General features: G+C 39.2%; 1 protein-coding gene across 11 annotated transcripts in view; it reads left to right on the top strand.

Moving 5' to 3' along the window:
* Positions 1–24,338, top strand: part of cpne5a (copine Va) — a 79,033-nt gene that overhangs the window by 5,945 nt on the left and 48,750 nt on the right. For all 11 annotated transcript variants that reach the window (XM_040153302.1, XM_040153305.1, XM_040153304.1 and 8 more), the window contains 5 exons: positions 13,847–13,887; positions 14,717–14,763; positions 18,467–18,570; positions 19,672–19,711; positions 21,672–21,748. In XM_040153302.1, coding sequence (XP_040009236.1) covers positions 13,847–13,887; positions 14,717–14,763; positions 18,467–18,570; positions 19,672–19,711; positions 21,672–21,748 — 309 coding nt within the window. The remainder of the gene's footprint in view (positions 1–13,846; positions 13,888–14,716; positions 14,764–18,466; positions 18,571–19,671; positions 19,712–21,671; positions 21,749–24,338) is intronic.

Below are 24,338 nucleotides of genomic sequence, written 5' to 3'. Positions count from 1 at the left end.
ACGGGCGACATCGAGCGCCGTGGAGTTCGCTGGCGTGCCCGTGAGCTTTCTCCCGAGGCAGCGTGTCCGGCTGCGTGCAGCTTTGCAACCGCTTGACCGGCTCCGAAAGCGACACTAATACGGTGCAGAAACGGGAAGACCAAAATTAGCACAACATATTTCCTCCCTCCTTGTCCACTGGCGTTGAGCTGAATCCCTCTGCCCCCCCCCCAAAAACCCCCACATACCTCGAAGATGGCAAGTGCTTCTGCTGGGTAGGGTGGGGCAGCGCGGGTTGCAGGTAGAATCACTAAATCCATGTATACAGTATGCTGCTGCAACATATAGTGGCGCTATATAGGTCGACAAGTGCAGTTGGTGCAGTTTTATAGGTTCTCCTGGAAATTGAGGTTGATTTGTGTTTCCATGGCCTCCCCAGCTGTGTGTCATTTTGCACTAATCCACAGTGTTTAGCTCTTTGTACCTCCTGGCTATATCAATGTTATGTGCATGTAAATGATGTGTGCCCATGTGCAGCGCTGTTGAAACTGATCCTGTTTCAGAAATTAATGTACGTACAGTCACAGGCCAGAGATTTATCAACCAAGCACCATCGTTTGCCATCATTTTCTGCTCTCATCTGCGTTCCTCTTGGAATCTCCATTCACTTGTGGCATTGTTCAACAAATCCGATGTTGCTGTTGCAATGTAAGCAACCTTATAACCCATGCTGGATATAAATTAATTAGTAATATTTCAAAACAAGTCTGTTAACCTTTATAGAGTGCATAGGGTGAGAGGATGGAGCAGCAACGGAGGATGGGGGCTGTTTAAAGAAAGATGAACAGCGTTAATCCCCACACAGGCGTACTGTAGGATTCTATGTAAAACTGAGGCAAGAGTGAGTGCGAGAGGTTGGCATACGAAGCTCAGGTTGTGTTTGTGTATGTATGTTATTTTCCTCTCGGTGCACACTATTGTTTTTTTTCCATTAGACCTTCATACTTTAATCTGGGATCTGTGTTGATGCCCCAAGGCAGTGTTGATCCGCAGCTCCCTTGTCTGTCATTAATGTCTCCCCAAACAAAGGCTTGCTCCAGGACACACTTTGATAGAGAAGAAAAATTCATTCCTGCTTTCACTGGGCCTTGAAACATTGCCTGTTTTAGTTGCAAAGACTTGAGGTCTTATCTGTTCTTCTTTGTGACTTTTGGAGATCGCTACACTAGCTCATGTCTGACCTCTGAGGACTGGACAACTCAAAAGGTGAACACACATGAAATACATAGCCATGCATGCAGCCATTCCTCTCGCTTATCAGCAAGTGTGTATTTGGTCCATCCAGTAGAAGCAAATAGAAACAATGGATGTTATGTGGGTGAGAGGCACCGGCTCCGCAACTCTGTGTAATTGATTTAGTAAGCCTGAAAGCTCAGAGATTGCAGCGCACATGGAATTGAATTGCGGCGTGCAGCCCTACAGGCATTCTCATAACCCTCTGCCAATATTGCAGCAAGCCCCCTGACAAACTGGAGGGACTGAAGCAGACGACCCCTTATCAAAACAAGCGCATATCGCTGTGATAGCACATTATTCCACGTCTAAGGTTCTGTTTGGTTTTACTCACAGGTCAGCCAGCGAGCCGAGCCTACAGCATCTGCTTCTTAGCTGCAAGGGCTACACTCAAACTCAGCGATAAGATGGCTCTTCTAACTCAAGTGGCCTCTATTCCTACTTTAGCCTTACCAAATGCATGTCAGTGAATGCAGTTCAGTGGGTTAGGGCCAGTGGATCCCTGGTGCTTTTACAGGCATGATCCCACCTCTGACGTGGCATCAATGACTATGTTCATTAGTTAATATTTAAGCATCTCTGATGAATATTTCAGAGGTTGTCTATGTGGTTGGCTACATCATGCTTTAATGATGACCAAAGTAGTAAATGTGAATCCTGGTGGATTGTGGAATGTGCCCTTTCTATATCTCCGCTTACCAGACTGTCTCAGAGTTCCCATGTAAAATGACTTAAGGGAAACTGGGGCTTCAGCTCTGTGCTTCTACTGTGAAGTGCACTTTTAGTAATGAATGCTGGAAAAAATGTGCACACAGACAAAAACCACAAAGCCCTTAAAGGCTTGACACATGGATTTTGATTTAGTGAATACAGTTTTTTTTTTCTGTCTCTCTTTGGTTCATCACAGTATACAGATCCATGTGCAGGATGTTAGTCATGAATGTAAATGCACTGTTTACTGTATGTGCCTCTGTAACCGGAATGAGAGAGGAGAATCATGCTGATAAGCTTGATAACCCTGACAAAGGTTTACAACCGTTATCAGAGAAGAGTGAGGGGAAAAATAATTTCTTGCTCCTGAAAGATTACTTGCTGTTGTACTTGTTATCATCCAGAGGAGAGAGAATGGACACAAAAGAGCAGAATGATTTGATGGTAAGTCCAGATTTGGACACTGTATCATTGTTAGTCCATGATATACACTTTAGTCAAGGAAAACCACCAGACACAAGGATGTAGCTTGAATTTTTATTTTACTCCTATTTGAAAACAGATCAACACAAGGCATATTTTAAAAATATACTGGTCCTTTGTAACGTGTCAAAACATGTATGCTGTTAAAAGTGAAATTGGCTGACAAAGCCGCCCCCCTCCCCACGCTCAGCATCCCACCTGACGGCTTGAACATTGAACTTTATCAGCCCCCATTGCCTGTTTCATCAGGATGAAGATGCTACATCTTGTCCATCCCCTCCCAGTCTCTGTCGTTGCTTCAGAGCTCACTGTAACCATTCATTTGCTGTGATAGATTGGTTAGAGTAGTACTGCATCCAATCAATGTGTTCCATAACCGGGGGGGTGGTCTAACTCAACCAGGCCACTCTGCTCCGGGGGGATTCATTACCTGGTGAAACTCACCAGAGGTCACATGACTGCCAGCATCCTGTGAAAAATGCTTTCAGGAGAGGATCCCTGGCGCACAAGGTCACTGATTGCTGTTCTCCGGGCTCAATCTGAAAACTTGCATCTAGATTTGAACTCTTCCTTTGGCAGTCCTTGCAGCGGAGGGGGAGGCTTAATGAAATCATCAGGACGATTGAGATGTGTGGCATCACTGCTCGATCCGTCAAAAACAACTGCTTGAGCCGAGCAATTTGGATTCAAGCTGTGTAACCAATTTATTGTTTATTTGAGTACGTTGTTATGGCCTGTAACTCTGCTGTTGTTGTTGTGTTAATAGCTGTTGTAGCTGTTGATCTCATTCAGTCTTGGTTATCCATTCAATCAAACTCTATGACCCGGTTTTTCTGGTTGAAACATGCTTTTGTTTTGCCCTGGCAGAGAGCAAGTTTGAACTGAACTATTTTGCATTGTACAAGAGCATAAAATATTAATAAATAATCTCTCTGAGTAGGAGAGAAATTTCAGTTTGCAGTGTTTTTACTGTGCCATTCTTTTCACATCGTGTTCTGGGTTAAGACTGACCTGAGGCGAGCTCTCAGCTTTTATATTGTACGATGGCTCGTGTCTGTGAGGGATGTGTCACATCTGTTTTGGGGATCGAGGATGAGAGACAGCCTCGATTTTTTTTTTTTAAATTTTTTTTTTCTTTTTTTTTTTTTTCCTAACAATTTTGGGGATATTAAGATTGCAGCGGGCGAGTCTCACAGGTCGATGAAGCGTATGATTATGCATGAACCCCTGACACAGTGAAAATGAGTTTGGATACCAGACACTTGGCTTGTGGTGGTGTCAGTGTTATTAATATATTCTCATTTGGGATGTATGACAGCAGAGGGGGATCCCATGGAAACACAGTTGTGGTGCCATGCCAGGGATTTATAACACTCTGCATGTTGCCTGTGTCATCTGAAAGTGTTGATTGGAATGACAGGAAAAGTCAAGAGTGTGGTGTAGCAACTACAAATCAAAGCAGTCCCTCCTGGCTCAGAAGTATCAAGTTGCTTTTGTCACCATTTTCAGAGAACCTTAAGGGTCAACAGAGTATGTTAGTAGATTTTTGTGTAGAAGGATTTTTAATCTAAGATCACGGCTTGTCTGGGTAATGTGAGAGTGGGTGGTGGATTTCACCACATTATGTTGCATATGCTGAAGGTCTCTCACTTGGTGACAGTATTAGCTGAAGGGCTAAACAAGCTACTCATTGTCAGATTATTGTCATGTCTGTAGACCTATCTGAGTTTATTATTTTTCTGTTAGATAGATTAGTATTGTAGAGTGTACTGTAGCTAAAAGGGACATTTCTGCTTGTATGGGTAAGAATGTGTGTGTGCGCCTTTGCTTCAAAGGCTCTGTACACTCAATACTGTGTATAGAGCTAAAACATCAGGTTCAATAAGTACAAATATGATTAAATTTTTTAATTTTCAATAAACGGAAATGGCTTATCAGACAAAATTTGTCTATTGTACAAGATAAACTTAAATACAAGCTACAAAACAGAAAAATGGTTTTTGGCCTCTGTAGAAGCTGTGAGTTACTTCTGATTTCAAGTTTGTTTGGAGTTTGCATCACATACCTTTAAATGGATTTCGTGAAAGCACAGATTGCTAGTTGACTGAAAATATAGTTGTTTGGTTTAAAAAATAGATTTCAATTTTGTGTTTTCGGCATTTCAGTGATATGCTAGGAAAAAGGAAAAGGTCTACAACAAAGTTAAAAAAAAATCCTTAAAAATGTCAGACAACATCATAACTTGTGGATTTGGAGCTTCCAGAAAATATCCATTTATGAAGTCACGAATACATCAATGGGTTACTCAGGTGGACACAGAATAAAAAAGAAGGAAATGGCTGGAGAGCATCTTTGCTTTATAGACAAAAATACATCTAAAACAAAATTCCCATTCAGTGAACAAAGGTGCTCTCTCCAGAGTAGTATAAAAAGCCTTTGATATTACGTGGGTGACACCATTGCGTTTCTGCTGAAAGCCTTTTTCAGGGTGTTGATGTAAAATACAAATGCAGATACTTCAGCAGCACCAGTTATGACACCGCTGAGTTACACGTGTGGGTAAAAGCTAAGAGGAAGACTGGGCTACAGAAATGACACAGTAGATTTACCCTTCACCATTTTATTTGAATATCTGAATTCTGAGTGGCTAAAATTATTCACTATAGATGGTGCTGAAACGTTCCATAGTGGGACGAAAAAGTAATGTCCGTGACATCTACACTGCTAAAAATCTTGCAATGTAATGCAATGCATGTTACAGAAGTGAAAAATTACCGTTGTGTTACTTTATCCCTGTCAGTGATCACACAAAAGGATGATGATTAGTTAATTGTCCGTACTTTCAATTTACTGCTCACTACAGAGTAAGCTACTGAGTGTACATAATAGGGGAAGTAAAGAATCAGTGAACAAGGGGATGATTTCGGACAGAGCCACAGACTTGCTTGTTATTCCTGAGTGCAACGAACATTACACCAGTCAGTGACTTATGTGTTACCATGAGGAGTGTTAACTGCTCTGAAGGTTCTCTCATAGCTTCTCTCTGCATGGTAGCTGTAATCTTTGCTGTCTAAAAACTTCTACAGCGTTCAGTCCTCTCTGTCCTGCTGTTTTTACCTCCTTTTTCTGAGCTAGCTGCAACCCTTAGATTTACTCATGGACTTGCCTATTCTGCTAAGCTGTGATGTCTACTAAAAACAGAAATATTGAATAAACAACGATATTAGATATTTTTTCAAAAAACTACCGTCCTTGTCTGAACACATCAAGTATGTCACACAACATACTGTTGGAAAAAGCTTTGTTCCAAGGCTGGATTTTTAATTATCATTGTTAGAAATCTCATCGGCATGTTGAATGAGGTTTTCTTACGTCTGGAGCAGAACACAGAAGTTCTGGTTTCGGCTCTCTATTAAGAGAGCTGAATATGACACCACTGCCCAACCTTGCTGCCAATGTACCCCAGTGGTCACTCGTGATATTACCATGAAAAAAATCCCCTGTGGCCCAAAAAGCATTTTCCCCGTAGACCAGAATTATAAAAGAAACAAATATAAAACTCTTGACAGGACAACTCCAATTGCAAACAAGGTAGGCACCATCTTTGATTCTGGTATCCAATTCTTATAATACATCCATGGATCGACCAGAAGAAAGAAATGTCTACATGTTAGCCAGTTTAACATTGAAAAAAAAAAAAGAATTGTTTCTTGACAGCTGTACCTTCTGTTTTAAAAGGCCTGAAAACTTTGCTTTAAATCTCAATTAATTCTATAAAATTGATTTCCATAAGTGAACAAAAAAAAAAATTAAGAAAAAGTCTTTAGATATTGTTTACGAAGAGTTTAACATTCAAAAACTTTATCAGATTTAATTGACAGTGACAGTAACAACCCACCAACTTTCATCAGTTGGTGGGTCAAATGTTGCTAAATCCTGATTGGTGCCATGAAGTATGACATCACTTTTCCCAACTGAGCCTCGCCCACTTCAAACCAGAGAAAAGAACAAAGATAAAAAAAGAAATACAGAAATCTTTTATGAGTAAAGTAACTAAAATTGTTTGGCCGGAAATAGTGTGTTCATATTGGGTCCCATCACTTAGAGTAAGATTAAGAAAATAAGTTCTCGGGGCCTTTAAATTTGTTTAAACCATGTGGCCAAACCACACTGTAAAGGAAGGGTGAAGGATAGCTTGAAGATCAGCTGTGGCAATACTATGCTGAAACTCCGCAAGAAAGAATAGAGAAAACGTGCAGAGGTCCGCACTTTACATTGTTGAGATTGGGAGGTGTGTTAGTCAGCTCCCATAACACCTTCTCTGTATAGGTTCGCAAACCAGAACTTAGTAAACTGGATGAAAAATGGGGATGTTATCTTGCTCCATAGCTAACTGGTTACCAAGCTACACCAAAAACGGCAACAAGTGTGGATGAGATCGACATAGCTGTACAAATTGAAATTGACATAGCTGTACAAATGGTTGTAAATGGACTATTCTTTAATAAATGTAAAAAGCACCATTTCCAAGTCATGAAGTCAAATAAAATGGCAATTCTGTTTGATTATCTGATCAACAGGCTGTCTATTGAGAAACTACCTAGGACATTTATTTCCAGCTCAGTAGTTACATTCCAAGTCAATTAGTCTGTCTGTGTTTGAGTGAATAGGTGTGTGTGTCACAATGTGGTAATACCTGCTCTAAATGGTTTACTGCAACCTGTCTGCCTTCACCTATTGAGGCTGAACTAGAGGCCACCATCAGTTAGACAGCTTAATTTCTCTGTTTCTATCTTAGACAGTATGCTCGCAGCCATCTCATCCCTCACTATTAACAATTACTGTTATCCTCTGAGAGAATTTCTTTGTGTGCTCTATTAACATGATACTACTGAAACTGACCCTGCTCCCTCCACTTTACACTTGACTGAATCCTTCCAGAATTTCTTTTCTCCATCTCTATTTAATGATCAGTTACTGTCATTTCAAAGCCAAAATATGTTTGAGCCTACAAATGTTTTACTGTGCCTAATTTGTTCCTAGTGTACAATTTAATGTGCTTTACATCGCCAGTCTGTGAAGTACATTGTTAGTCTGCGCCTGCAAAGATATATGCAGCTTGGATTTATTTCAGATGGAATGGAGAGATGAAGGGAAATTGGCATGAATTCAGAGTGGGCTAAGTGCAAAGTGCTCTACCAGGGTTATAACAACCATATAATATCAATATATGCATCTTCCTCAGCTCCTCTGGGGAAAAAAAAACCTTTTTTCTGCACAAACCCTGAGCTGTCACAGTGTGCAATTAGCAGTGATATTATTCCCAGGTCGAACATTAGTCACACACCAAAAGCCAGCCCGAAACAGGGAGTCACCGCATATGTGTGTTCTCATTTACTATACTAGCAGAAGAGCAGTTTTATGACAGAGATTCTGTCACTGTCTGTGAGACGGCCACCCTGGGAGTGCTCTGCAGCAGGTATTGTCAACCTGGAGAGATCCCAGGTTGGGCAGAAACTGAATAATTAAACAGACGCAGGAGAAGAAGACACCTGGTGCCATCACAGTGAAGGTCAGCAGATGGGTCTGTCGCTATAAAGGGAGCAGATTGTGCGATGAATGTAATGGAGGGGAGTTTTTGAGATCCAAACAAAAGCAACACTACTCTGTATCATCATCTGTCACCATGCAATACAGACAGAAATCCTTTTCATTAATCAAATGAAATAGTGCTTCAGATTTTTATCAGTTGTTGTTTTAATTTGTTGGTTTTAATTTCACGGGGTTGCCAGCTCAGGCATTGAGCGTGACACTCACGCATTTGACACAGATCTCACAATCTCACGGCAGACATGCCTTTTTTCACGCTAACTTTTTGTCTTGATTTCCTCTGATGTAAAATTTGTGATTTATGAGGAACAGTAGTGAGTAAAACAATAAATCATGTCGATGTGCGTTCTGGTGGAGCAACCAATAACAATTTTGTGGTTGAGCAACTTAGCTGTTAAGCATGAGTGAAGCAAAGCTGGAAAGAGCCAGACCCATTGTATCGAATCATTGTATACTGTAGGTGCCGGTAATGTGACAAAGGGTGCCTAATCTGCCATTAAACCAAAAGATGAAGAAGAAGAGGAGCAAGGGTAGAGGAGCAGTACTTATTTGTTCCTCCAACCTTGCTCCTCCGATGGTCATTTGTCTAATTTATATGAATTTGTTGGGTTTTACACAGGATCTGTTTGTGGAAAGGTGCTACTTAGAGTGAGGTTAGAAAAGTTACTGCAGCTCTTATTTACATGTTACTCCATGCTAAACTTAAAAGTTGGCAGCCTTTCCTGCATAATAAACTTCATTTTTTATGAATTACAAAAATGCCCCCAAGCAAAATTGAATATTTCAGTCTAAGTAAAGGAGTTCCAACCATTTGTAAACAACTGGCTTAGAACCCCTGTTTGTTTCTCTGACCTTTTTGACAGCTGAGACACTGCTTAAGGTTATAATAGACAAAAAGTAGACATAGTGACCCCGTTGTGAGTGAGGGGGAAAGTAAATGTGAGGGAGAGGGCCGTAGGGCAGGGGAGGATGTGAAGTGAGAGAGAAGACTTGAAAATTCAAACAATGCTTCAATGGGAGATCGCTTTCTAAGCCTTTCCCAGCCATGGCCCATTGATTCTAATGTAATATATAGACTTTCTTTCAAGCTTGCATTTGTCACGTACTTTTAAGAACCAATGAGGCAGCAGCTCATGCTGGAATTTGCCAGCCGAATTCAAGACTGTTTAAACCACTTTCCTCTGAATTAAATGCTATTTCTCCAAGGTGCCAATTATGATTTCGACAACTAAGAAAGTGGAGGAGAATTAAGGGAGTGCTGACAATAAGGCACTGCAGGTAGAGGAATTAATTTCCACATTTTCTTAGTTTAATAATCAGTCACATGGACGAAGGAGCTGCTAAAATGTATCCAGGGATCTGACCAAGAGGGAGAGTGTGTTCCTAATATCAGAGTTCTGCAGCCAGCCATTTTTCAGAGGTCAAACCTCCTTCACCTTTGACTTGTAACTGAAACATTTATTAATGTTTTAGCCACACAAAACACCTTTTGACACGTTTATACAACCAAAAACAGTTTGCAGATTTGATTGCAGAGCGCATGCTTTGTTTGATGCTAATTCAGTGTTTACAGATTTTCCTTGTACTAGCTTACTTATTAATTAAAGTATGCATAACCAATAATTACATGCTTAATGCACTAATTAATTAATAAACAAACAATACTTTGTTGGGAATGAATAGAAAGAAAGCAATTAAAATGATATTTTTTCTCAGCTGAAATTGAAATTCATTTCTAATAGTTTTGTTTGTTCTACATCTAATAATGCACTCCAGACCCAGAAGTGATAAAATTTTATTTATTCAGTTACAATAGGAGATTATTGCACTCAGAGATTTAATGAACTTGGTAGCATCAAGAGGAATAAGAAAAGGGATGTTAGCCATCTTCATTGATGTATTTCAAGTTAGATAGTCATAGTGATCACAAACTTGCTACGGCCTGAAACAAGGTTGATACATGAAATGTGGTGTGGATGAAAAGTAGCTGGATCTAATTACTTTTGTCCTACTTTCAGTGAACTTCATCTTCATCAACAGACTTTCTCTACATCATCTTTCGGGATAATGATCTTCTTTTATCCCACTGAGATTTGTAGAGAGGAGTTGTCTTTTGAAATAAGCAGTCTTACTTCAGTGAAAGCAGACGGATTATCTAAGATGTTAATACCCAACCTTGGGTACCTTTGTATGTCCTCTGGCCATGTGCACAGTAAGATGGTGGATTAATTTGTATTGGCATATAAATCTATAGAATAATCATTTCTTCTTGTAACAGACATGTTCTGCGAGAACAAAGTGAGGCTGAGCAACTCGGATGAGGGCTTCTTTTCTACAATAACATTGCACAAAAGTGAAACGGGATGTCATGTTTTCCTTTTTCCATGTGGCACACTCTCCTCTGCACTGAGAGATGGGATAAGGTGATGGACAAGCTAATTGTCTGAGGGTAATGGATGCCAGACAGTAACAGGTGGATACAAAGAGGCAGTTAGTCATGGATGGCTTTGTTATCTCCAATGATAATTACACTGACAATGTTCCAACTGTAGTCGGGTCAGCCCAAGGCTAATACCCAACGAAGCTGCATCTATTATCCCCCCACGTATCCCTGTGACAGAATATTTTGTGTTCAGGAATGCAGAATTACATGTAGGCTTCTTGAATGATGTCCTGTGGCTTCGATTCAGTCCTGAAATCTCATCTATATTCATTGAAATCCTGCTATCCCCTAAAGGGATGAGGATTGTTGTGAACTGTATGCAAGTTATTTATTGCCACTGCTAACAATCAGGAACCAGAAACAAGACATACTTATGGGCTTTTGCATTATACTGAGGTGCTAATGAGATCACTGAGACCATATGGAAAATGTCTCTCATCTAAAATGTTGAAGGAAGTGACTGATGGTGGCACTGTCTTACGTTACAAAAGTAATGTCTGTTTCATTAGATCTTGTACAGTGAAAGAATGTAATACTAAAGGTAATGGCTTGAGTTGTTGGGGAAACTATAAGAATTTCCTTCCTTCTCAGAAAAAACACACAAACTCCAGTCTGGAAGAGGCAAAAAATAAAAATGGCATGAATAACATTAACACTGATTGTGGTTCTTATCTTGAATGAGCCAATCAGTGAGTTTCTGGCTGCTTGAAAAGGTGTTGGATGATGATTAGCGAGGAAATTGATAGCTCCTCCGCAATGCGCAGGGCTGTGCCTTATTTGAGGATTTGGAAGCTGTTGTAGGTATCCTGACATGCAATAGTAGTGAGTTCGATTTATATATCCATACTGCTGCACAAGAACTGCATCACATTGACACTCAACAATACAGTATGGCACACATGGAACATGCTTTGGCCTCCAATGACTCGAGGATGCTGCCGTGAATGCTAAATGAGCTTTGAATCTAATTTAGCCCAGGGATGCATACTGATGGACCTGTTCAATGTATTGATAGTACCATACTGCTGTGAGTGGTGAAATACATCCTCATAAAGTATGTAGTGTATGTGGTGGCTTGTTGCCTTCTGTCCTGAGGCTAGAGTCACCAAAGCAGAAACTGCTAGAATCCTCACCTTCATGCTGCAGTGCTACTAAGCTGCGACAAAGCTGATTACGTGTTAAAGTGGCAATCTCGAAGATTTTCATTTAAATATATGTCTGCCGAAGGAGGTAACACAATGGTGATTGAGCCTATGGCCTGTTGATGAAAGTATTGTAATATTTATACATTTGCAGTATTACAAACCTGGTGCTTGTGGCGACATTCCCGATTAAAAATGCTGTATTAAGTTACTGCTAATGCAATCCTAACATTTCCTACTGCTTCAGCTTTACATTAAAAGCATTTGATTGTTGAAACATGAGTTGACTTTGATTATGAAGCAGTCATAGGAAAGGCAATGTGTTTGTCAGTGAGCTTAGCACTTACCGCTATCATACATCAAAAATGCATCTACAAAACAAGACAAGGGTAATTTTGGGCATTTTCGAAAAGCAGATCACTTTGAAGTATTGCAGGGAATAATGGAACAGGAAGAAGCAGCTACAGTGAGCTTTTAGATGAAGAGCTGCAGGCGACAGGCTGAACACCTCCAACTTCTCAGCGAGGTAACCAGCTCCTTTTACTGTGCCCTGCTGTTCGCAGACTCATGCAGTGCGCAGCATAAAATCAGATCACAGTCACTCACAGAATGATGGAAAAAGGCCAATTATTGCCCGACTTCTTTATTAAAACAATGGTAATTTGCTTTGCTGCCCCCAGAATTCTGTGACCTGCAGTATTAAACCGCATTTGCGGTTACCACCAATAACTACAGGTGTTGCCAAATCAACCAGGATTGAAATCTTTCAGATTTCCATTTTAAATGTCAAACCTACCCTTGTGTTATCATGGATATATGACAACTGGATATTGTGTTCTGAGATTCCCATAAATTCCCATAAAAGCTGCTCGCCTGGTGGTTTGCCAAAAAGTTCTTCAGACTTACTAATTTTTCGACCCATGTCACACATGCATCAGAGTTAGGGCTGCAACCGATTATTTTCATTACCAGATAATCTGCCATTTTTTTCTTGATTAATCGTTTTGTTAGTAAAATTTCAGACAATATTCATTATTGTCTCAATGTCCCTCACAATTTCTCCAGAGGCTGTTCTATCTGACCAACAGTCCAAAATACAAATATATCCAGTTTACTGTCATACAATAAAAAGAAAAGCTCAAAATCCTCACATCTCTTAACCAGCTCACTGTATGGCACAGAAATTATGAATTGATTGAGCTTTTTCAATTTTTTCTTGAACCTGTTATTTCGTTGGGAAATCTGTGATGTGACCTGCAGTTTTGACTGTGACCACTTCGGCAAAGTCGCTGCATAGTCTGGCATTGTCTTGTAGCCTTGCTGAAATGTTATCACTCCTTTTGAGTAATAAGAGGCAGTCAAAACAGAAATTAAAGCTCTACAAATGGGATCTAAAGTAACTTGTTCGCCATTCAAAAACCTGGTGCAACGATGGGTCCCAGTAGGTTGCAGCATCGTATATGATTTATGTCATATTTTAGTTGATTAGTTACCTAGAGTGACTAATCCAGAGTTCTTTTGGTCCTGTTTCTCTTTTTTTGTTCTTTAGCAGCATTCCTCAAATTCAGGTGCACATTTTAGATTTTTTTTTTCCAGAATGCCTAATTTTAAAATGAACAATTGTGAACGTTTTGGCTGCTTTGTCATGAACAACCTCATATTTGAATGAAAAAAATCTGGCATGTGCGTGGGATGATTGTCCATCTTTTGTGTGTGTTTTTTATTGATACAGATAAAAACTTTTTCTCTTATTAGAATAAATGCGGGGGATTGTGCAGCCTGTTTTCATAAGTAGTAGCCATGTTTGCACTGGCACCACTGCCTCGCTGTCCTCTGTGTCCTTTCACTGAGCTTTAATGTGCTCATTATTCTGCTCAATTGGAAATGAAAACTCAAGGACAGTATGGTTTATGTGAAGTTAAGTGTGGTTGTTACCACACTTAACTTCCTTGCAATGCAATTACCATGCAATTATCCGGTAGCTCTTTGCATATGGAATTTTTTGATTAAACAGCTTAAGAGAGGAAGCATTTACATTTGTGTACAAAATAAGATGGGACTTCCCCATGTTACACTACAGTTTTGAAATTCAGTCAAATTAATTACACGTCATCAACATAAGCACATGCTGCACATGCTGGACTTGAATATGATTTTGATGCGTAATTGTTTCGTTCTCCTACAGGAACCTCTTGGACCGAGACACTTTCACCAAATCTGACCCATGTAAGTTTTTTACGATGCTAATTTCATCTTAGTTTTTCCTGGCTCGGAATATGGTTTATTGACATCTTCTCTCCTTTTGCAAAGCTTTACTTTTTGCTTTTGCTGAGCTTAACTTTGATTCAGTTTACTCTGCTATTTCAAAGAGTTCCTTCGATAACTGCATATCATTTGCACAGTAATGTGACAACCTTTCCTCACTGAGAGCTACAGCAAGTACCTTAATGGATGCACGGTATAAACGCCAACCTTTGAATACAAATGGGTATCTTTTGGTGAGACACATGGAGATCTGCCATAAAGGCATTTCCTTTTATACTCCCTGCAGGATAGAGAATGAAGGGGACATATAACCTAATAGGGAGGAGGTCCAAGCCCTTTGTGTAAATAAGATACTGGGAAAATATCACACTTGCCCTGTTTTGTATTCACCTGAAGATGAACCTTGGGATATATGACAGGTCCCGAAGCGTTTGCTGGCCTCTGTTTCATTTGAAGTCACAAAATCAAATAGGAATCAGGAGAATCCCACTGTTAAGAAATTGTGTTTTTATTGCAGGGCTTAAACTGTGCTCCAGGAGCTTTCAATCATGCCTCAGAGCTTTGTTCTTTGCATGTCGACATCATACCCAAAATTTGATGCAGCGCAGCATCATCAACCTTGGGACTTCATTATGCTTTGAGGGCGTGGCAGGATAATTAATGACGAATGTTGGCAAGACAAACACTATTTGAAGTGGGCTGTTTGATTGGGATTGTTTAGTGACAATATCTTCCTCTGCTCCCCCTTTCTTTTTCTCTCTACCCCCACCCCCACCTCTTCTGTTCTCAGTGGTTGTGTTGTACACCCAGGGCGTGGAGACCAAACAGTGGAGAGAGGTAAGAGATCACAGCCTTCTCTCTGTCAACACAACTCAATCAGCCTGTCTCCTCACCACGACAGCCTGCTCTCTGTTTACAACCCCTTAACCCCCGCTCACTCTCTAGGTAAATGCTGTGAGTGCCAATCATTTGCAATTGATTGACCCGGTGAATATCCATGCGCTGGTCAGCACTGTGTTAGCTGTGACTGATTGGCTGATTAAGGTGACAGCTACATGTATCAATAAAGATTTGCCTCTGCGTCAGAGTCCCCTCTGGCTGTTGGCCACTGGGCTTTAATTAGACCAAAGAGGCAGATAAAGTGGAGGAAGGCAGAAATTTCAGCAAGACAGAGGGCCCTTCTGGGATTATTATTTGTCCCTGTAATCTCAATGGATGGACATACACAGAATAGGCAGTTTAAATTACATCTCAATCTACGGGGAATACTTGATAATTCAAGATTTATTTTTTTTTCACTCTTATATTCTTTTGATCTAAGGCAGCCCAACCATTCTAGGTGAACATGAGACACTTTTCAAAAGCTAAAAGCCAGCAAAGTCAGAAATACAGTATGCAACACCCAATCAATACTGTATATATGGGCTGCCTGACAGGAAGATGGATACTTTGCAATCTCAAAACATTTTATTTCTGCTTTCACAGTCAAATCATTTTTGATTGAATAGGATGTTGATTGACTCCACAGTCGCACTGGTGCACAGTGGAGTGTCACAACAGATTTCCAAGATACAAAGTGAAGATTTCGGTTTGAATCTTGTGTTTTGGTGAGTGTGGGCTCTTAAAAATAGAGGAAGGTTTAAAACAGGTTTTAGTTGATAACATAGTGAACAACATACAGTTAATGAGAGAAACAAAATCTAATCTTTACATGGCAAAGCAACACACACTAATGTTTGAACTGCTATACCTGTGAAGACCATCATTGACATAATCTGTTGCCTAACCTAAACCTGATTCAAAACTTAACCCTAAAACCAAGTCCTAAAGGAACTTTTCAGCAATTTGGGAAATACGCTTATTTGCTTTCTTGCTGAGGGTTAGATGATAAGATTGATATCACTTGTTAAATATGAAGCTACAGCCATGAGACCAGAAGCTTAGCTTGGCAAAAAGACTTAAAGCAGGGATGAAACAACAAGCCTGGCTAGTCCAAAAGTTAAAAAAAAACAATCTGTCTACCAGCACCTCTAAAGCTCACTTATTTAAACATTATATATTGTTTGTTTCATCCATACGTAAACCAAAGTGTAAAAATGTCAGGTCCCGGTTTTATGTGGGTTATGTGCCAGACTATTTGTTGGCCAGGAGCATTAACTTCCTGAAGTCTCTGCTGGTTATCTGTTCCAGATACTCCAGAGTGGTATCAATCTTCTCATCTTCTTTTTTGGTAATAGATGGAATAAATGTATTTCCCAAAATGTCAAACTATTGCTTTAACCCTCACCGATCCTTTGAAGAAGTGAAGACGGGCAGAGATGTCAAACAAGTTGCCCTCAGAAAAGATAGAGGTACAACAGGACAGAGAGAGAGAGAGGTGCACCACATTTAAACTAAAGTAATGCATAGTTTCACAAGACAGTGCTTTCCCAGATTTGATTTTTTTTTTTTTTTTTTTTTTTTTTTTTTTTTTTTTTTTTTTTTTTTTTTTTTTTTTTTTTTTTTTTTTTTTTTTTTTTTTTTTTTTTTTTTTTTTTTTTTTTTTTTTTTTTTTTTTTTTTTGTGTTTTTTTTTTTTTTTTTTTTTTTTTTTTTTTTTTTTTTTTTTTTTTTTTTTTTTTTTTTTTTTTTTTTTTTTTTTTTTTTTTTTTTTTTTTTTTTTTTTTTTTTTTTTTTTTTTTTTTTTTTTTTTTTTTTTTTTTTTTTTTTTTTTTTTTTTTTTTTTTTTTTTTTTTTTTTTTTTTTTTTTTTTTTTTGTTTTTTTTTTTTTTTGTTTTTTTTTTTTTTTTTTTTTTTTTTTTTTTTTTTTTTTTGTATTTTTTTTTTTTTTTTTTTTTTTTTTTTTTTTTTTTTTTTTTTTTTTTTTTTTTTTTTTTTTTTTTTTTTTTTTTTTTTTTTTTTTTTTTTTTTTTTTTTTTTTTTTTTTTTTTTTTTTTTTTTTTTTTTTTTTTTTTTTTTTTTTTTTTTTTTTTTTTTTTTTTTTTTTTTTTTTTTTTTTTTTTTTTTTTTTTTTTTTTTTTTTTTTTTTTTTTTTTTTTTTTTTTTTTTTTTTTTTTTTTTTTTTTTTTTTTTTTTTTTTTTTTTTTTTTTTTTTTTTTTTTTTTTTTTTTTTTTTTTTTTTTTTTTTTTTTTTTTTTTTTTTTTTTTTTTTTTTTTTTTTTTTTTTTTTTTTTTTTTTTTTTTTTTTTTTTTTTTTTTTTTTTTTTTTTTTTTTTTTTCTGTTGATACTAAATTGTAGTGCTTTCGCAGCTCTGGCTTTTCAGGCCGACTGTGTATTTGCCAAGGTAGGAATAATGTGTGGAGTAGGAGATCTGTTATTTCCTTGGGTGGCTGTTCTTTGTTCTAGTGCTGATTCGTCTTCCTTTCTTAAGTTTGGCCTGAGACCAAAGTGAATATGCTATTGACCCCCTGCTACCATGTTCAGCTCCTATCATTGAATTAGGCTATTCTTCGCTGCATGGAGATTTCACCTCCTTTGCATCTGCTGGAATGGAGCTTTCCCACTTTCTGACACTAGGAGTGTGAGAAGAGGTGGGCCAACACAGTGGTTAAACCTTTACAGGCTTAGACACACTTTTATGTTTGATGGCAGGTTGCACTTGAGCAAAACCCGGACTCAGACTGTCATATGTTACACACAGTCCAGCTCGACTGTCTTTTTGCATTAGCATCGGCGTCCATCCGTTAAAAGTATTCTGCAGGTGTAACGTTACTCTGTGTAGCTCCCCTGTTAAGTCCCACTTTGAGTTTTACCCTCACTGGAAGTAATCACAAAGGCATGAGCCTGTAATCCTGCTGTCTCCTCTCTTCATTAAGCCCTAACACTGCTATTATTAATTCACTGTGTCAGTTTATGATAACAATTTTCTACTGGGGATCTTTTATTTATGCACCTCATCGTCAGTCCTCTGACTTTGAATTATTCATTTTGGATACAATTAATGTAAGTGTGCTTGTGCGGGGGGTGCAAACCTTTCTGTGTCTGTTGAGTTTTTTATCAGCACATCACCTCATCAGAAGGTCTTGCGCTGTAACACTGACGAGTCCTTTTTTGGTGTCTATGCTGGCGGGTTCCCATTTTCCTCTTATCACCAGGGAACAGGAGATGGTTTGCCATCTTCTCATCACTTGTGACAGTTCCCCTGTTTCAAGACAAAATGTGAAAGCAACTATTTTTCTTTGCCTTTGTTTTGTCATCCCCTCATCCTCTGTCCCTTGTTTTGAGAGAGGCTCTGAGAGTGACAGGGGTGTGAATGTGGTATTAATTACATGAGAGTAATTGGACTCAGTAAAGGGCTTTCCCCAGGCTTGCTGATTCCCCACCACAATGAGAAGAGAATGAGAAGAAGAGCTGACACTTTGCAATCATTGACTTCTGTTAATCAAATCTGAGCTTATCAGAAGCTGTGAATTTACATGGCTCTCGGGAGAAGATAGAGGGGGTGGGGTGAGGTAATAGAGCAGTATATGTAGATTCTGAGTAACTACAGGATGCGTTGTTCTCACATCTCCCCCTCCCTTCTCTCCTGGTTCTGATCTAGTTTGGCAGAACAGAGGTGATAGACAACACGCTAAACCCAGACTTTGTCAGGAAGTACATCCTGGACTACTTCTTTGAGGAGAAGCAGAACCTGCGCTTTGACGTGTGAGTTACTTCGTTTGATCTGGTCCTCTGAGGACACACACTGAGGTGTGTGTGTGTTTCAGATGTGCCGCCCTCTTCTAACCCAGTCCTCCAGTTCCTCCTTTTGTTTCCACCACAAGCTTAACATCTTCTTCCTCATTCATTCTCCCTCTTCCCCCCTCTGTCTCTTCATCCCCTCTCTCTCTCATTCTCTCTCTCTGACTCACGTTTTTACTCTCTTCCCTCCCTCATCACCAGCTTGGCTCTCCTGAGGAATTATTCATCGGTGCAGTGTCTCAATAGTCATTCACTGAAGGGAGATATAAGGGTGATAAATATTTCATACAAAGTTTTATCCTTAATCTCCCTGCTGCTAAGCAAAGCGAATGTCTGAAACCAACTCCCAAAAAAATCAGAGACCCCTGTCCTCACCTCTTTCACATATAGACACCTTTCTCCTCTTGAAAAGGTCAGACTAGTGAGAGGGTTAGGAAGGTGTGGCTTCTTTTTGAGATCTCCCAGAACAGAGTCCTCCACCTTCTTCAAGATGGATCTGTGCTTTTTTCCCATCTCCTTTCAAGCATGAAAGTCCCTTGTGGACTTCTGAGATGTATCCAGGATCGCACTGCACTGTCTCTGAGGATTGTTAGAGCCTTAATGAATTCATTAGGTGTGCTATCATGATATGACTCTGGAACAGGAAAGGAGGGAGTGCATCCCCTCACAATTAGTGTTACTCATTTACAGCTCTCTTTTATCACAGAGGTGGGAGCCAGGGCATACTGAGGTTTAATTACTTTTACATTATGTTTGACTGGCAGATGCTCAAAACTTTCTATGCACTGGTAGGTTGTTTCAATACGATCCCCTGGGCATAGAACGGAAATTACATTCATATACTATAGAATGACTTCCTTAATTGACTATCACATTATTGCTTACATTTTTTTCTCAGGCCGCTCCATTTTGCTCCCCCAATGACCCATGTGTGTGACTGACAGGCATGAAATGTCCGTGCTGCAGCCATTGTCCTTTTATTAGAGTCAGTAGTATATTGTGAGGTCCTCTGTTGTTTTGCCCACATCTTTGCCTCTGTGATTTGTGGTCTCTGTGTGATTTCAGGTATGATATTGACTCTAAAAGTCCAGATCTGGCAAAGCATGTAAGTGAAGAACTTTTCTTTTTTTGTGGATCAGGATCTCAACTTTATATTCTGCCCTTAAATTTGTTTGAATTGTTCAGTGTATGTCAGTGATATTTAGGTTCTGTGCAAACCAAAGATTGTGGCATCAAAATACTCAAATATGTTTTGGAATAATGAGTAAATTATGCTTCATCTGCCTAAAAAATGTTTATTGTCACTGTCTAAAATGAAATACTTTATTCCTCTAGAGCAATAATAATTAAAATTTCATTGGCATCTGGCATATCCTCATTATCCTTTCTTTGTTAAATGAGAAATGAAGCATTGCACATCATTATCAAAGCTTTTCAACACATTTCCCTGTGTGCTCTTTAGAGTTGTTTGCAATTTAGATTTTCATTTCCAAGACAGCATATAGGTATTCAAAACAATAATCGTTTCTTTTAAAATGGAAGCTTTGTCTGAAAGGGACAGTACTTTATTATAGAAGATACATTCAGGGAAACGGCTAATTTAAGGTGAATGTATGTTAGTGTCATAACTTATGCTAAAAGATTTGATAATTTGATGATCATAGTAGACAGACAAATAAAGAATATATTTACAGCACTTGGTTTGCATACTACCGATATTTTCATCATAAACTATGCTTCCGTCACTGTGATGCTTTTATTGTTATGTTTGCGCATCGTGGTCCATGCTCTGGAAACTGTTCCTTGTGTGAAGCCCTTCATTGCTTTTCACTTTCCTTTTTCTCTTCCTCTGAGACACTGTGACTCTATACCCTCTGTTGTTCCCATTCTGCCTATCTGCTCTGTCACATATCCACTTTTGCTGTTCTTTCTTGTAAAGATGCACCGATCGATCGGTCGGGGAATGGAAGTGGGTGGTCCTCGGCTTAACCGGCTGATCAGTCTCATATATATATTCGATTCTTTGCCGGTCAAATACACTCATGTGCCGCAAGATGGTTCAGGTTTCGCTAACAGATGCAGAGACACAGTCACACGCACACAACATGTTGTTGGCATGGAAGTCAAGTGACTGAAGAAGACACAAATCTTGCAATTTTTAATACATGTAAGCCCAGGGTAAGCCGTGGAGGAACAACCACGAAAACAATGGGAACAATAAACTTTTAAGAAGCTAGCAAAGGCAAAGTGGCTAAAACTAAAGCTAGTGAGAGCGTAGAGCCAGCCGCAAGCCTGCAGCCTCTGCTATTTTTCATCAGCAATGAAGAGAACAAAGCCATTATGAGGAACCACAAGGGCACAAAATGACCAGCCATTTTCTGCAGTCGAGGATAGAGGTTATAGGATTTTTATTTTATTTGTTTTTATTTTATTTGTACAAAAAAAGCTCGGTCCAGTAACCTGTGGCACTTTTTTATTTTGAGATTTGTTTGAGTGAGAGTGAGAGAAGGTCCTGTAACCTGTAGCAGTTTTGGAGATAATGTAGAAGTTATTTAATAGTCAATGTTTTATAACGAACATACAAATGAATTTTCCATTGAAGGAAAGTTAAAAAAATGTTTGTGTATGTTGTCAATTATCGTTCTTAAAAAGAAGGAAAATAGGAATTGGCCAAAATCGGAATTAGCAGGTCAGACTTTTAAAAAAATCGGAAAGTGGATTTGCAAAGAAAATTACAATTGGTGCATCTCTACTTTCTCGCACTTCATTGATGACAGTCTGGTATTTGAGTCATGTGCCTTCTGTTCCATGATATGCTCTGTTGTGTCACTGCTGCTGCCTGGTCTCTCTCTTTTCCTCTTCCTCCTTCTCCACCCCGGAAGCCAACCGACTTTAACGTACGTGTCTGCCTCAAATGTCCTAATTTATAACTGTACAATGCTTATAACGATGCTTAACTTCTCACCGACTCTCCTTGTTACCCCCGTGATCTATCTGAATGCCCCCATCCTTTGCCCCAACATGCATCTCTCTACGCCGCACTTTATGCCCCCCCCCCATGGCAGGACTTCCTGGGGCAGGTCTACTGTACACTGGGAGAGATTGTGGGCTCACCAGCCAGTCGCCTTGAGAAACCGTTGGGGTGAGTGTTCATTTTACTATATTCACACTCTGATTTTGCGCAATCATGTGGCAGGAATAAGGGCTACTCAGAGCTAGGAATAGGTTTTTGGTTTGCTTATCCTCTCAAAGAGACATATAGAACATTTTTAACTTTGCAAACATGACTTTTCAGATAGTATCAGATAATGAAAACTCAGGTCCACCTCTCAGCCCATTCAAATGTGACGTGGCTCTCCTGCGGGATGTCACACGTTCCAGCAAAGATGAGGCAGTGATGAATATGTCTGCCTTTTAGAGCCATCTGTATCGTACATTACACTGCAAGATTAGACCCGTGTGCTTGGAACGGGTATGGATAATTGAACACGACCGGGGGCTTCCTCAATGCAATTACTGTCATTAGGAAGGCGATCTAGCATGGAGAGTGGATTGAAGAGCCCCAGGCAGATATGATAGACAAAAGTATTGATTCTGTAGCTTCAGCGGGGCACCTTGTTCACTGCTGAGACTCTGCCCTGATGCAGCACTAAATTTACCTGCAACAGAGGGTGATGATGATGATATGGTTGTCGTTACACACCACAGTTTACAAACTGAAGAAATGAGCCCTTCTGAAGACATTCACCTGTGTTGCTATTAACTGTGCAAACAGCTTTTATGTCAGGGAGTAGCAATTCAGAAACACAGGAAAAATATAGGTTTCTTTTGATTTTATATTCCTGATGACATTCAGGTAAGGGTGCAGTTTTATTCAGCCCTGTCCTTTTTATACCTCCATGCTGATTACAGCTGTGGCTGGAGGCATTATGGTTTCGGGTTGTCCGTCCGTCCCTCTGTACGTCCATCCGTCTCTTTCTGGTGAATGTGATAGATCAGGAACGCCATGAGGGAATTTCTTCAAATTCGGCACAAACATCCACTTTGACTCAGGGATGAACTGATTGCATTTTGATGGTCAAGGGTAAAGGTCACTGTGACCTCACGTTCATCCCATTCTTGTGAATGCGATATATCAGGAGCGTGAGGAGAAAATTTTATAATATCTGGCACAAATGTTCACTTGGACTCAAAGATGACCTGATAGGAATTTAGTGGTCAAAGGTCAAGATCACTGTGACCTCACGACATGAATAACAAGTTTTTGACTAAAGAATGTCTAAAATGCCTAAAATGGATAAAAGTATGAAATGATGACATTTTATATCCAATAGGTCAAAGATTAACTTCACTGTGACATCACCACTTTACCATTCAAGTGAAAGGGAAAGTGGTTTCAGACGTCTGGACCCCGCTGTGTATTACATGATTTTGGAAAGACATGGCTATAAACTGCAACTTGACTAGTTGGAGGAGGCATTCAACCATGTGGCGGTAGTTGTAGTTGCATAGCTAAATGGTATCAATGGGTAATGGAGTTTCCCTCCCCTCCTGTGATAGACAATAGCTTAGAAGTTGTTTAATGTCTATGTGCTCCATTTCCTTGTCATACATCCTGACAAGACAGTGCCTCTCTAGACTGTGGCTTTGAGAAAAGGCTACCCCAGGGACTGAGGAAATCTGTTAGCCATGCTTAAACAAGCCCTCTGAAGGCTCACTGCATCCAATGACCTGCTTAAGAGGCATATCAGCACCCCTTTCCCTATTTTCCGCACTTCATTTCTCATTTATTCTCAGTCCTTCCATCCACCAGATTCTTTTTTTCCTATCTTGACCCCCTTTTTCCTCATTTTGTTCTCTATTTCTTCTTGTTCCTCCACACTTCTCACTTGTTCCCCTTCTGCCTTTCTTTTGCTCCCTCCACCGTTAAGGACACACACACACACACAAATGTGTATTACTATACTTCTGAGAACATAGTACTGATTAATTGTAGTCTCACCTTAATGTTAACCATAACTACTACATGCCTCCCAAACCCTTACTCAAAAAACAAACAAACAAACATAATCATAATTCTTAACACCAAAGCCAAGTCTTAACTCTTAATTGTTTTTTATCGTTAGTGGGACCAAACTTTTTCCCCAGGGTGGTGACGAGTCCCCACATGTCAGAGTTTGAACAAATTTTATATGTCTTGCAAAATACATTCATACAGTATACTCCTAATTTGCTTTTCCTAATACATTTAGGAGGAGATGTAATAGCTGTGTGATGTCCTTATACTGCACTGAAATCATAGGGCTTGCAGTGCTCGGAACATTGGGAGACACTGGAGACCAGGGTTAGTGTCCTGCATTACACTAGGTTAAGGTTGGGGAAAGATCATGGTTTTGTTTAGATGTTGAAACAGTGAACATGTTTCAATGCTACTTCAAGTCAGTATTGAGTACAATCATTCCCTTACCCCCTTGTGCCTTGTGTTCCCTAAACATAACCATAAACACATAAATCATTCTTTACTTGCTAGAAGTTGATATTGTAGGAAAACAAAGGAAGCATGATATTAACTGTGAGTGTGTTGCAGATAAGTTTATTATGAACATTTTGTGTTTGCAAGTTGTTGTTGATCAACAAACATGTAATCTGAGCAGCATTATGTTGCCGTCAAAATATACTTGCCAGTGCAAACTAGTTGTATATGAATGTAAAATACAGGAAACTAGGTTGAA

Source organism: Xiphias gladius, chromosome 18 (assembly GCF_016859285.1).
Source record: "Xiphias gladius isolate SHS-SW01 ecotype Sanya breed wild chromosome 18, ASM1685928v1, whole genome shotgun sequence".
Taxonomy (NCBI): domain Eukaryota; kingdom Metazoa; phylum Chordata; class Actinopteri; order Istiophoriformes; family Xiphiidae; genus Xiphias; species Xiphias gladius.
Note: the sequence above shows the minus strand (reverse complement) of the source record. Positions and strands in the feature narration are given on the sequence as shown.